Source organism: Corapipo altera, unplaced genomic scaffold (assembly GCF_003945725.1).
Source record: "Corapipo altera isolate COAL_440 unplaced genomic scaffold, ASM394572v1 1, whole genome shotgun sequence".
Lineage (NCBI taxonomy): Eukaryota > Metazoa > Chordata > Aves > Passeriformes > Pipridae > Corapipo > Corapipo altera.
The window spans coordinates 811,508-823,769 of NW_020884873.1; the positions used below are offsets into that span (position 1 = coordinate 811,508).

The 12,262-nt window shown below is 42.0% G+C and overlaps 1 protein-coding gene across 1 annotated transcript in view; it reads left to right on the forward strand.

Annotated features, from left to right (window-relative positions):
* Positions 1 to 11,524, forward strand: part of PTPRO (protein tyrosine phosphatase, receptor type O) — a 155,457-nt gene extending 143,933 nt beyond the window's left edge. The window contains 6 exon segments of the mRNA XM_027653677.1: positions 642 to 776; positions 2,211 to 2,333; positions 3,848 to 4,002; positions 6,354 to 6,489; positions 8,703 to 8,823; positions 9,780 to 11,524. Coding sequence (XP_027509478.1) covers positions 642 to 776; positions 2,211 to 2,333; positions 3,848 to 4,002; positions 6,354 to 6,489; positions 8,703 to 8,807 — 654 coding nt within the window. The 3' untranslated portion in view covers positions 8,808 to 8,823; positions 9,780 to 11,524.
* The last annotated feature ends 738 nt before the right edge of the window (positions 11,525 to 12,262 follow it).

Below are 12,262 nucleotides of genomic sequence, written 5' to 3' on the forward strand. Positions count from 1 at the left end.
TTGGAGCATGGAAAGAATCTTTCCATCTAAAAGCATGTTGATAGGGATAGGAAAAGGAACACATGGGTATAAAACATTTGAGCATCTGTTAAGAGCATTGACTCAGCATGCTCTCTATTATTTTAAGCAGAATTCTAATTAATATTTTATTATTTCAAGTCCTTATGACATAAGCACATGCATTCATTGCTACCTTCCATTTACACCAGGGACTGAAAATCACCACAGGCACTGCTTGGGATGAGTGGGCTGAGCATATGTAACTGGGTTTATGCCTGTAACTAAACAAACCCTTAAATTACATAATTTGGAAGAACCTGAAACTTTGTTTAGGGTTCTTATTACTGGCTTTTTTAATGTTGCCTTTTCTGCTCTCTGGGCAAATGATTTGTATAGTAACCATTCCATCTTCTGTCCTTCATTCTAGATTGCTTACACTTCAGGAGAATCGAATCTGGGAAAAGCTGCCACCACAAAAATAAATACAAAAGATCATAAAATAGTTTCTTTATATTAGAAATCAATTTTAGAATTTTGAATTTAACATGAGTAAGATAAAAATAGTATGAATGCCAGAGAGAAATACATGTTCTGAAGCAGTAATCATGTTGGCAAAAAGCACCTATCTCTTTGTTTCTTAGGGTTATAATTCACCCCAGGAATACATTGCAACCCAAGGACCATTGCCAGAAACTAGGAATGATTTTTGGAAGATGGTTCTCCAGCAAAAATCTCAGATTATTGTTATGCTAACTCAGTGCAATGAGAAAAGACGGGTATGTAATAAAATCTTGTACGTAGTGTAAAAGAAACTAATCTGAAAATGACATTATTTTCTGGTGAGTGAATGTCTTTGCATTGTTTTCTGATCACAAGGCAGTATCACAACCTGACCTAGAATAGCACTTCCTTTATGGCAGGCATTCCAGGATTTCCTTTGGCCTTCTTTGACCTTCTCAGACCTTCCCTGACCTTCTTTTAACTTTTCTAACCTTCTTTGATCTTCTTCAACCTTCCCTGGATGTCACTGACCTTCCCTGAGCTTCTTTGACCTTCCCTGACTTTCTTTGACCTTCCCTGACTTTCTTTGACTATTCTGACCTTCTTTAATCCTTGTTGACCTTCCTTGACCTTATTTGAACTTCCATGACCTTGTTTTGCCTTGTTTGACCATACTTGACCTTCAGCCTTGTTTGACCCTCTTTAACCTTCCCTGACCTTCTTTGACCTTCTTCAATCTTCTTTGACCTTTTTTTACCTTTTTCGACCTTTGGATTCCCCTGACCTTCCCTGACCCTTCTGATCTTCTTTGATATTCTTTGACTACCCCTTACCTTCTTTGTTCTTACCTCCTTTGACCTTCCTTGACCTTATCTGACCTTCTTCCGACCTTCCCTGACCTTATGAAGCCTCTTCTCTTACATGAGGAGAGGCTGAGAGAGCTGGGACTCCTCACCCCAGAAAAGAGAGGGTTCAGGGGATCTTGTCACTGTGTATAAATACCTGATGGAGGGTAATGGAGACAAGGTGCCAGTGACAGGTCAAGAGTTGATGTGCACAAATTAGGAAAACACATTAAATTCTGTCTGAAATCAGGAAACATTTACTGTGAGGTTGACTGAGCCCTGGCAAAGGTTGCCCAGAGCATGTGGAGTCTCCGTCCTTGGAGATATTCCAAAGCCATCTGGACATGGTCTTGAGCAGCTGGCTCTAGGTGACCCTGCTTGAGCAGAGAGGCATTTGGATGAGATGACCTCCAGGAGTCCCTTCTAACCTCAGGCATTCTGTGCTTCTGCTCTTTTAAGTTTAAATACTAATAACATACAAGGATGATGCTTTACATTTTTCCGTGATGTTATAATAGAAATATTTGGAATATGATAGAATATATACAATATAGATGTACATTCTCATTCTTTGTTTTGTTCCATTTTTTCTAATATGTTAGGAAAAATAACAATCTATAACAACACTGTTTTTTCTTTCTTCACTGTACTAATGCTACCCTCTGGAAAACCAATGTAGAGCTGATGGCCAGTTACACAAATAGGAATGGTCAGACTGGAAGGCACTGCAGGATAAATCACCTCTTATTGCAGCATCAAGTGACCAACGCTGTAGGCGTTTCTAAACCAGATTTTGATTGTACTTCTTTATGTATGTGTGTATTTATATAAATACAACTATGTGTGGATGCACGTCCCTTCCAGGTGAAATGTGATCATTACTGGCCTTTCACGGAAGATCCTGTGGCATATGGGGATATCACAGTGGAGATGCTGAGCGAGGAAGAGCACACAGACTGGGTTTATAGGAGCTTTCGAATTAGCTACGTAAGTGAAACACTTTGCGTGCTCCTGCCAAAGGAGTGGGAGTGATTTCGGTCCAGCCTTCCCTTAACTTTTGTCCATTTCTGGCATCCGGTGGGAAATACCCAAGAGAGATCGATGTACTGACTCACTCCACGCAGGCAGATGACCAAATCAGAAAACTTTCCCCTAAAATTGTTGTCTCTGTGAGTTTCTCAGCACAGTGCAAAACTGAGACAAAAGTAGAACCAGAGCTCTGGACACTTCTGTGGTGCCAATAATGAGTGACAACAAATGTGTGAGTTTCTTCTTTTCTGTATCTCAGGCACACCTTCTTACCCTAAATTGTTCTTGAAAACTTGAAATTACCAATGCAGAAATTTAAAATATTTTTCAAAAGGGCAGTTCTGCAATAATCATGTTTTCCCATAAGGTATTGAAACACATGTGAGAGCATGGAATTTCCAAACTAAAGCTCTCCAGACTTTCAAGCATTACCACCCTCATTTCCTGCATCAGCTCATTGGCAGCACCAGCTCACGAAGGAAAGGTTAGGGATATGGAGGGGACGTGGGAAAAGCTGTGCACTGGCAATTCCACATTGGCCCAGGACTTAGTCCTGCCCAGCCTTTCCTCACTGTGTTCCAAAGAATGCACACGGGGCAGGCTGGGAGTGCAAATATGTAAACCACGGTGTTGGTTTACATATTTAAAGAAAAGGCTGTGGTTTGCAGTTGAGGTAAACTGTTCTTGACCAAACCCAGGGTGCCTTCTGATCTCATTTTTTGATATCCTTTGCCTAAGGATCCAGCTGTTCTCTGTGACTGGAAAGAGGTTAGGGAGTAGGGAGATTTGGCCTGACCCAGAACGAAAAAACAAAAGGCGTTGCTTCATATGGCTTTTGGTGAGGACGGCCCTTCCCCCCTCACCATGTCTTGAGGTCCTTAAAGGCTCAAAGAAAAAATGTGTTGAGAATCTTATTTAATTTAAAGCCAGTTAGAAATTTTAGCATCATAGAAGTTTTTTATTATAATGAGTATTTTCCTAAATGGTTCCTTTCCCCTGTAATAGTTTTCCCTTTTGTTTTTTTTTTTCTTTAAAACTTGAAAAGAAAAACTCTAGAGAGTCCAGTGTTGATTGTTTGCCAACAGCATTGTTCTTTATCTCTGGCAAAATGAGAAAAGGAGAAGGAATGGAACAGGAAGAGGAAGAAAGTCTAAACTTGAAAAATGCAACAGTTCTCGATTTGAAAGCAAAATAAAATGGAACCACCATGGAGACAAAAGCAAAATACAAATCCCAAACCCAGAAACAAGAAGTTCATACCACTTTGATTATAATGACCTGCTATCCCCTCGCCTTTTTAATTAAATGGCACGTACATTCTTTACCACTTTTTTGGCTGACTTCACTTTCTTAGGCTGTATTTGAGGGGAAAAAAACCCACCACAAAATGGCAAAAAGCCCTCAGTGTGACTGAGCGTGACTGCACTGTTAAAACTCCTGTGAACATGCTGCTCTTGTGCTTCTTCCATTAGGCTGATGAGGTGCAAGATGTGATGCATTTTAACTACACTGCCTGGCCAGACCATGGTGTCCCCACGACCAACGCTGCTGAAAGCATTCTCCAGTTTGTACAGATGGTCAGGCAGAAATCCGCAAAGACTAAAGGCCCCATGGTCATACACTGCAGGTAAATGCTTCAAGGAAACGTAGAACTACAAGTTGTTACATTAAATAGCTTGGGAAGAGATTAGAAGGAGAGATTTTTGGGTTCCTCTCAGCGTTAGCTGAACATGGTTCTCTCTGATATTTAGGGTATAGAATTGGTCCCGTGCTTTGATTGCAGGGGAGCTGGAATTTCAGCCTGCAGCCATAGGCGCTAAGGCATTTCTTTCTAAGGAAAGTCATCTCTTTGGGTGTTATCCACAAATGGCTTCAGGAGGCCTAGCAGGTGATCCTGATTTACCCCAGCTCAGAGCCTGCCCCTGCTCTCTCATTTCCACCCCTTTGTGATACAGACAGTGCAGTACAACCAGCAGCTGCTGCAGAGTGCTGCTCCCCTGCAGATGTGCAGATCCTCCTCCTCTGGTCATTCAGCTTTTGGAACGTTCAGTGTGCCAGCAGTAATATCAGTATCACATGCTAACAGTTATATGGGTTTCTTTCCGATTTTTTTGGAGAAAGGTTGTTTTATGTACTGTCAGATTTCTCCCCTGCATGTCATCTGGCCTTTTATTAAGATGCTAATTTATTTGTCCTCTCCGTGGGCAGCTGCCATGTTAGTGGTGATATCGTACCAGATTGGTTCCTGATGCAAATTTCCCAGCTGACTTCAAAGCTCTTTGTAGCTCCTCATGGGAGAGCTACTCACAAGAAGTTTCTTAGAAATACATAAATAGATGTTTGTAGTGGATGAATGTGTGTACATTATGGTGACATACTTCTAATGGAAGTCCAGGCTTGCATCTCCCACCCCAGAGATGAGAGTTACATCACTGCACAATGAGTCAGCACCTACCAGCACTGTCTTTCCTGGTGGTGATGTGATGGTCAGTACTGACTGTCTGTTCCCAGCACTTTGCACACTTTCCTTCTCAGAAAAGTGTCTTGTGTAGTAATACCATTTCTAGTTTCCAGACATGGCACTTAACGTTCTACTGGAAGCCAAACAACTACAGCATTTGTAAGTGCAGCAAATCATGCAGTTCTCCCCTGTAACTATATGGGGGATATTGTTCTGGGGAGATATTTATATACAACATTAGGAAATCAAACCCCATTTATACTAAGTAATTGTTTTGGGAAACAACAGAAGCAAGTATCAGAGAGCTGGGTAACAACTTCAGTATTTCCTTTTTCAGTAGGATGCTTATAGCAGCAACGAGAGATATTTTCAGATAGTATTTTTGGACTGTATTGTACGTCTTACCGACCACACAGAATAAAAGTAGAAATGATATGAAATTGGTGTGGGGGAAGAAAAACAAAGTATTGATCAACTCCTGCAGCAATTGTTCTCAAATGCTAAAGAAGGCACAGAATGAATTTATCAGTTAATGAATCTGTCAAACGCACACATCAAAGTTCTGTTGTATTCAGCTTATTTAAGAAATTAACACAACACAAGCAAAAAAAACCCCAAACCTGTTTTGTGACAGTTATGTTGAACTGTATTGAGATGAACTCTTAAATACTTTCAAGGCTTTTCAGAAAAAATATGACAAGGCAGAAAAAAGAACTTTTGCCAAGATGCACACTTCTACCCTTAGTAGTAGGTATGGTGTTGGGATGGTGTGTGAAACTCTATAAAACCTCTAAAGCCACAGTCAGTGAAATCAGATTTAAACATTACATGTGCGATCACAATGAAAAGACTCATACACACATAAGAATCCCTAAATGAAAGCAGTATGTCTTTTTTACAAGTCACTAAGCTTCCCTTTGAGGGAATGAAGATTTTCAGCTGAGTGGTTGCTGTTTCTGCCTTGTGCTCCTAAGTCAGAACCTGGAGTGTATGCTCTTCTGGGTGGTTTGTCCTGTGAGGATGAAGTGCAGTGCCTGTGCAAGCCAAGAGCTCTGCAACTTGGAGAGCTGTGGAAGTGAGTCCTGCAGGTTCAACCCTCGCTGCCCTTGTGCAGCAATCGCTGCCAAGCAGATCTCTGCACTTCTGCCTACAGTCTCTGGAGTTAGAGGGGTCTCATGAATTCTGTGAGGGTGGCAGTGAAAGCAGGAAGAGTTGACAGCCAAGGGTGGATAAGGTGTGCATGCACATTCTGCGTGTAAATGCACGAAGAGTAGTATAAAAAGGTGAAATATTTGCAGAGCCACCCACTCCATGAACTCTGCTGAACCAATCAATGGTGGATTGCATGGCATTAAATCCAACAGGTTAACCAGCCTGCCTGACCTCAGGTTTGCTCTGTCTGATTATCACAGCTGCAGGACTCCTGCTTTCTGCAGTGCCACTGGTTGTCCTGTGTGTGCCTCCTTCAGAAAAGCCTGAAATGAGATGCATGTCATGCATGTCTGTGTGTGTTGCAGTGCTGGAGTGGGACGAACAGGAACCTTCATAGCCCTGGATCGGCTCTTACAGCACATTCGTGACCACGAGTTCGTCGACATATTGGGCCTGGTGTCTGACATGCGGTCCTACAGAATGTCCATGGTGCAAACAGAGGTAACATCAGTTCACTTCAACATTGTGAAAGTACTGTCATGTCCAGTTAGTGTGTTCTTGTCCCTGAACACTTGACAAAATGGCTGTGAACAGGTATAATTAAGTTCTCATCTTTGTTGTAATACTGTCACGTTATTAATCTGCTGCATAGGTGGGTCTGATAATATATCTGCAATCTCATGGATATCTTCCAGAGGGGATGAGTTATTCTCATCTTCTGTGAAATTAATATGCAAACAATGGACTAGAAGAAATTAACATATGAGATTTTCAAACCACATTGAAAAGAACTGAGCTTGCTGAGGGGATTAATAGCTCATGAAATGATATCAGTATCAGGCAGCCTTGTTCAAGTATCACGTTGGTATCATCTAGCCAAGCACAGGATTTCAATTACACAATGGAAATACAAATAACAAGCAAAACAGAAAAGAAGGACTTTGAGTCTGCCAGACACCCTCCTCGCCCTTCTCCCTACCCAAATATCTACTGGGTATTTATTTTTCTGTTTTTAAGACAAATGTACTAGGAAAATGTACTGGGAAAAAAATCACAAACTCTTTTTTCAAAGCAGAAGCTTTTATGCATCTGAAACTTTCCCAGTTCCCCTAGTAATGAGGGAGAGATTTTATTGCTGTTGCACTCTTCCCTGGTTTGGCACAGTATAAGGTTTAACATAGTTATAAGCTGTCAGCCTCCATACAGGTGGAAGTGCCACCATCACTGTTTTCAGGCTACGTCTGGCAGATTGTTGCCAAGGATTGTTGAATCCAGAGCAAAGCAAAAAAGTTTTAGCAGAGAGGAGAGGAGCAAGAAAACCTGCAGTGACAATACCTAGCATCTGGAGATGAAAAAAAGTTCATTATTCTCAGTCTGTCCTGGATCATTCCTATCAAACTGCCACTTTTCATCACAATTCAGTGTGTTAAACCAAAGGCAGATCCATATGTAAAAAAGAGAGAAAGAAGTCCTGATGATTCATTTCAGCTGGAACTGTGTTAATCATTCCAGAAAGGATGTGGTTTTCTGTTGGGTTTTTTGGTTGTGGAGCTTTTTTTTTGGTAATTTTTTTTTCTCCTTTTTTTTATTTTTTTTCCCATATACAACCTCATTATCTGCCTGGGGCTGATGTCAAGGGCAGTTGCTGAGCTCCTGCTGCTCCAGGCAGTGGCCAAGCCTGGCCTTAGGGGTCACTGGGTGACACTGACACTCAGGCACAGAGGCCACTGAAAAGTCTTTTCTTACAAAATCTGAAACCACCGACAGCTGACTTGAGTTCATGTTGCCTTGTATGCTGGAAATTTGGCAATGCCTCAGTGAGCACTTTAAAAAAAACAAGGGGGATGAGAATGAAGAATATCATGAATTGAAATAGTCACTCCAAATTAGTGGGGCTAACATTTCTGTGGTCTGAAACATGCTTCAAACTTGTCAGCAGCAGGCCCCTGGGGACAAGGGCTGAAATGCAGACTTGGGGTTTGTTTTTGCTTGGGATCCACTTGCTTCCTGTGCCTCATTTAGATAAAGGTTAGTGTAAGGATACATCAAGATTTGCCTTCTCTCTCTTTGAAATCAAGAAGTCATCAACTAAGGTTATTCTAAATTGAATTACAGTGTTTAATCTGTCTAATGATGATGCTAAGAAAGGTCAGTCTGTAACCAAAACCAAAGATAACCCTGCTCTTGTTACACAGAAACCTTTCCACAAATACAGTGGTGCATATGATTGACCCAACTTACTTCTAGCGTCACCTGCACAGATGTTGATAACTCCCCAAATAATTTACTGCTCTGTGAACAAAATCAAGTTTTATCTTTTTATTAGTAGAGAAAAAACCACTAAGGAACATGAACCTCATTAAAATATTTCAGATGCGTATGTGGCGTGGATGCAATTTGTTGCACATAAGGCAATTCTTGGAATTCATTCGTTTTTAGGCAATGTAAAGTAGACCCATCTTAGCTCAGATTCAACTCTTCTGTCATCGTTCAGGTTATTAATAAGTTATTATGGTGCCAGGTGGATTTCATGCTTCCCCCACTGCTACCTGTAACAGTTGTGGGCTATTATTTTGGATCTGATAACTCATTGTACATCGTGATGGGCTGAGATGGGAGAGATGGAGCTGTGCAGGCTATCAAACTGTGAACTATCAAACTGTTTCACTGGGTTTTTGCCAGGCTTTCTGAGGCTCATTTGGTCTTTTTTCCAGGAGCAGTACATCTTTATCCACCAGTGTGTGCAATTGATGTGGCAAAAGAAGAAGCAGCAGTTCTGCATCAGCGATGTCATATATGAGAACGTCAGCAAGTCCTAGTTCAGAGCCACGGGTGGTAAGTCAGGCAAGCCCAGCCCTATTCCATACCCAGAGCCTCACATCCCAGCTGCTGGCAGCAGCCAGCATCACAGGTGTTTGTTCCAGGAGCTTTCTGAGGCTTATTCCGCTCTGATGTTCACATGGAGAGTGCAAGGAAAATCTGTGTAGCCTGTGACAGTAAAGGAGAGAAGGACTTTCACACCTTCAATTATTCTGAAGTCACTTAACCAAGTGCCAGGTTACCCAGGCCAGCAAAGTTTTGGGGATGCTCTGCTGGAGGGCGAGAGGGTAACCAAAAAGCTCTGACGTGAAATGCTGGGGAAATTTTTTTCATAAATCTAGAACCAGGGAACCAGCATTGGTTCTATCAGTATTGGTACTATCAGTAGTGTAAGTGAAGTGACCATCTTGCTTTTCCACTGAGCCCCTGGGCCTGGCCTGTGGTGTGCAACTGGCCCAACCCAGTCCCCAGCTGCAGAGCAAAGCACAAGGCTGTGATGTAGCAAGAAGTTTGCTGCTGCTGGGGACAAGCTGTGAGGATGTGCATCACTGCTCTCCCAGCTACTGAGCTTCGGTTCATTAGGTGGCAGCAGTAACCCAGCCATGACTGCAATACTCACTTTTGGGTGGAGCAGGAAGCTGCAGACTCTCAACTCAAACTGGTTCCTCAAATAGCTGGTGGAGGGCTGGGCTGAGGGCACCACCGACAGCCGTGTCCACTGTGTGTCTGTGGTGGTGCACATGTGCCATTATTAACCTCTTTGAACATCATTCCCCTGTCTGTAAAGAACCCAAATTTGCCTCACTTGTTTAGGTAGTTTATTTACTGTCTAATCTGAGTCCCAGAACCCAGCTCTCCTGCGCTGGTGAGCTGCATTCCCAGCTTGTGTGGAGGGTCAGTAAAGCCAAATGCTAAGAACTGTATTTATTTCCTCTTCTTATTTCTAAAGCATTCTGTTTGTTCGGTTCCAGGTGAGACCATGAAGCACACCCATCTTCCCTTGCTTCTGATTTTTTTTCTGTTGATGGTTTGACCGGCCAGGTGTTGTGCCACGAGAGATTGCTGCTTTGCAGGACACGGACAATGAAAGAAACTTTTACCTTTCTGAAGCACTGGGGAGACAAAGCCTTAACAAGCCTGCGGTGTCTTTTGAACTGTTTAATTTCTGGACTTTTTTTTAAATACTGGACCAAATTCAGCTAAACAACATGAAGGAAAAGACACTATACGTGCATAAGATAGATTGCTCCAGAGTATTGGGGTTTTGTTTGGTACCCTTGGTTCATTTCTTTGATAATTTTTTTTTTTTGCTGTGCAGGTTGGGCTTAAGGTTAAAGTAAGTGCAATATTTTTTTAATGGTTGACTGAAGAGCTTTCTTCATGTGTCACTGGTCAGTGCTAACGTCCCTAGGAGAGCAGGCATTGTTAGTATCTAATAATACCTCATTAGCGAATAGCGAGGCATGAACATACATGAAGAAATCTGGAGATTGTGAAAAGGGGATGGGAGGGCGTGGGGGGGTGGGGTTGCTGGGTAACATGGATTTGACTGTTTCCTTACAGCACTAATGTACGTTGGGGCCTGGGGGGAGCACAAGACCTGAGGAACGGACTGACGAGCAGAAATGCAAACCACGAAGCCTGGAGCAGGCAGCCAACACTGAGAGAGGGGGGTGGTGGTTTCGGTTCTTGACTGTGCTGCTGCTAATTAAGCAGAGGGATTGCTCTTTTTGCCGACCTTTTCAGTAATGCCACTGATGAGGCTCTTGTTTTAGATCAGTCTAATCACAGGGCAGCTGAGTTTCAAGCTGGGATATGTTAGCATATAATACTATAGCATTTAACTGTCCGAGCAGTCTATGGTGCCTATACCCCTCATTTGTTTATTATTTTTTAATAATTATTAACCCTGTGTAAAAACATGAAGCTGGTTCAGGTTGGAGGGGTGGAAAGAGGAAAAAAAAAAAAAAAAGGTGCTTTAATGGACGTAACTATTTCTCCGAACCAGGAATTTACAATTTTACGAAAACAAGGTTTTGGCATGTGAAGGGCTGGTTATTGCTTTATTGCTACAAGGCTGCCAAAGCGTCAGTATGGATTCCTACAGGAGCTTTGGGGTCAGGGTGGGGGGCTCTTTTCTTTTTCGCTGTCGGTTTCAGTTCTAGTCAGAATAATTAGCTATATATATATTTTTTTTTGGGTCTTTGTATAATTCCGGTACATCATTGTGTATTGTGACATGGATGCTGCCAGAATGGATGTTGATGGCATTTTTTTGTAACCTGTTGCTTTGTGTCACACCTCCTTGGAAGTCAGCAGCAATGGTACTCAATGTAAACAAAACGAACTGAAAGTAAACACACTGGATTGCTTACCTGTCAAGAAGTCACTGTCAGCAAAAGAGCAAACACACCTGCATGTGCTTTTTATTTCATTCCATTCATTCTGGGCCTGCTATCACCTGACAGGGTACCAGGCTGTGGTTCAGAAGCTCAGCTACTTCCAGAAGCCTGGTAATCTCCTTCAGCTGATACTCCTCTTTTTTTCTTCTGAAGTTATTCCACTAACAGGTAAATAGGTGTATACTCCTTTAATATCTACATCAACGTTGTACTGGTTACAAGGGAAAATTTCTTTCAAACTATCCCAGATGTGGTATGCAAAACTGCATAGACTTAACATAAACCCCAAATAAAACAGGTACTTGCAAAGGGTACTAAAGAGACAGGACTCCCCCTCTCATTACTAAATGGGTAAGGTATGCATTTCCCCATCTTCTGTTTCCATGCATCTAATACTATTTCCACTGTTTCCACTAATCCCAGTCCTAAAGCAGAGGTACTGTTTCTCCAAGTATGATGCACAGAGATGGATCCAAAAGGGCAGAGCGCTAACAAGAAAGGCTTCAATGGTACACATTTATCTCGTTTCACTGGTGTGCCTCAGCTGAAGGGCTTGACATTCCAGTAGGAACAGCAAAGATTTGTCTGGCTTAATGTGAGCAGAAGGGAGAATTGTAAGTGAGCACTTGACCGTTTAGACCTTGCCTCCATGCTTTTTTTAAAAATGTATTTCAGAGTTTCGTTACGTATTTACTCAGAAAATACGTTCACACCCCTCTAGAGAACTGGCAGGGAAAAAAAAAAACAACAACCTACAAATGTTCTTTCTCATGTACAGCCTCCTCCTGGCCATTGCCCATTGAGTCTATATTTATTCTGTATCACAGACCAGAGTAAGCAGGTTACTTCTAAATCATTCATAAGCCCACAAAATATCACAGTGTGAGCTGGCTGTAACAGAAGCTTGGCTGAACATGACAGGGTACAAAATTGCTGCAAAGATGCCAAAATCACATTGTTGCAAACGGCACTGCCTGAATAGCCTGAATTTACTAGGCAGTTTTTGAATGCATGTCAAAAATTATTCCATTTGCACAGTAACAGGTGTGTAT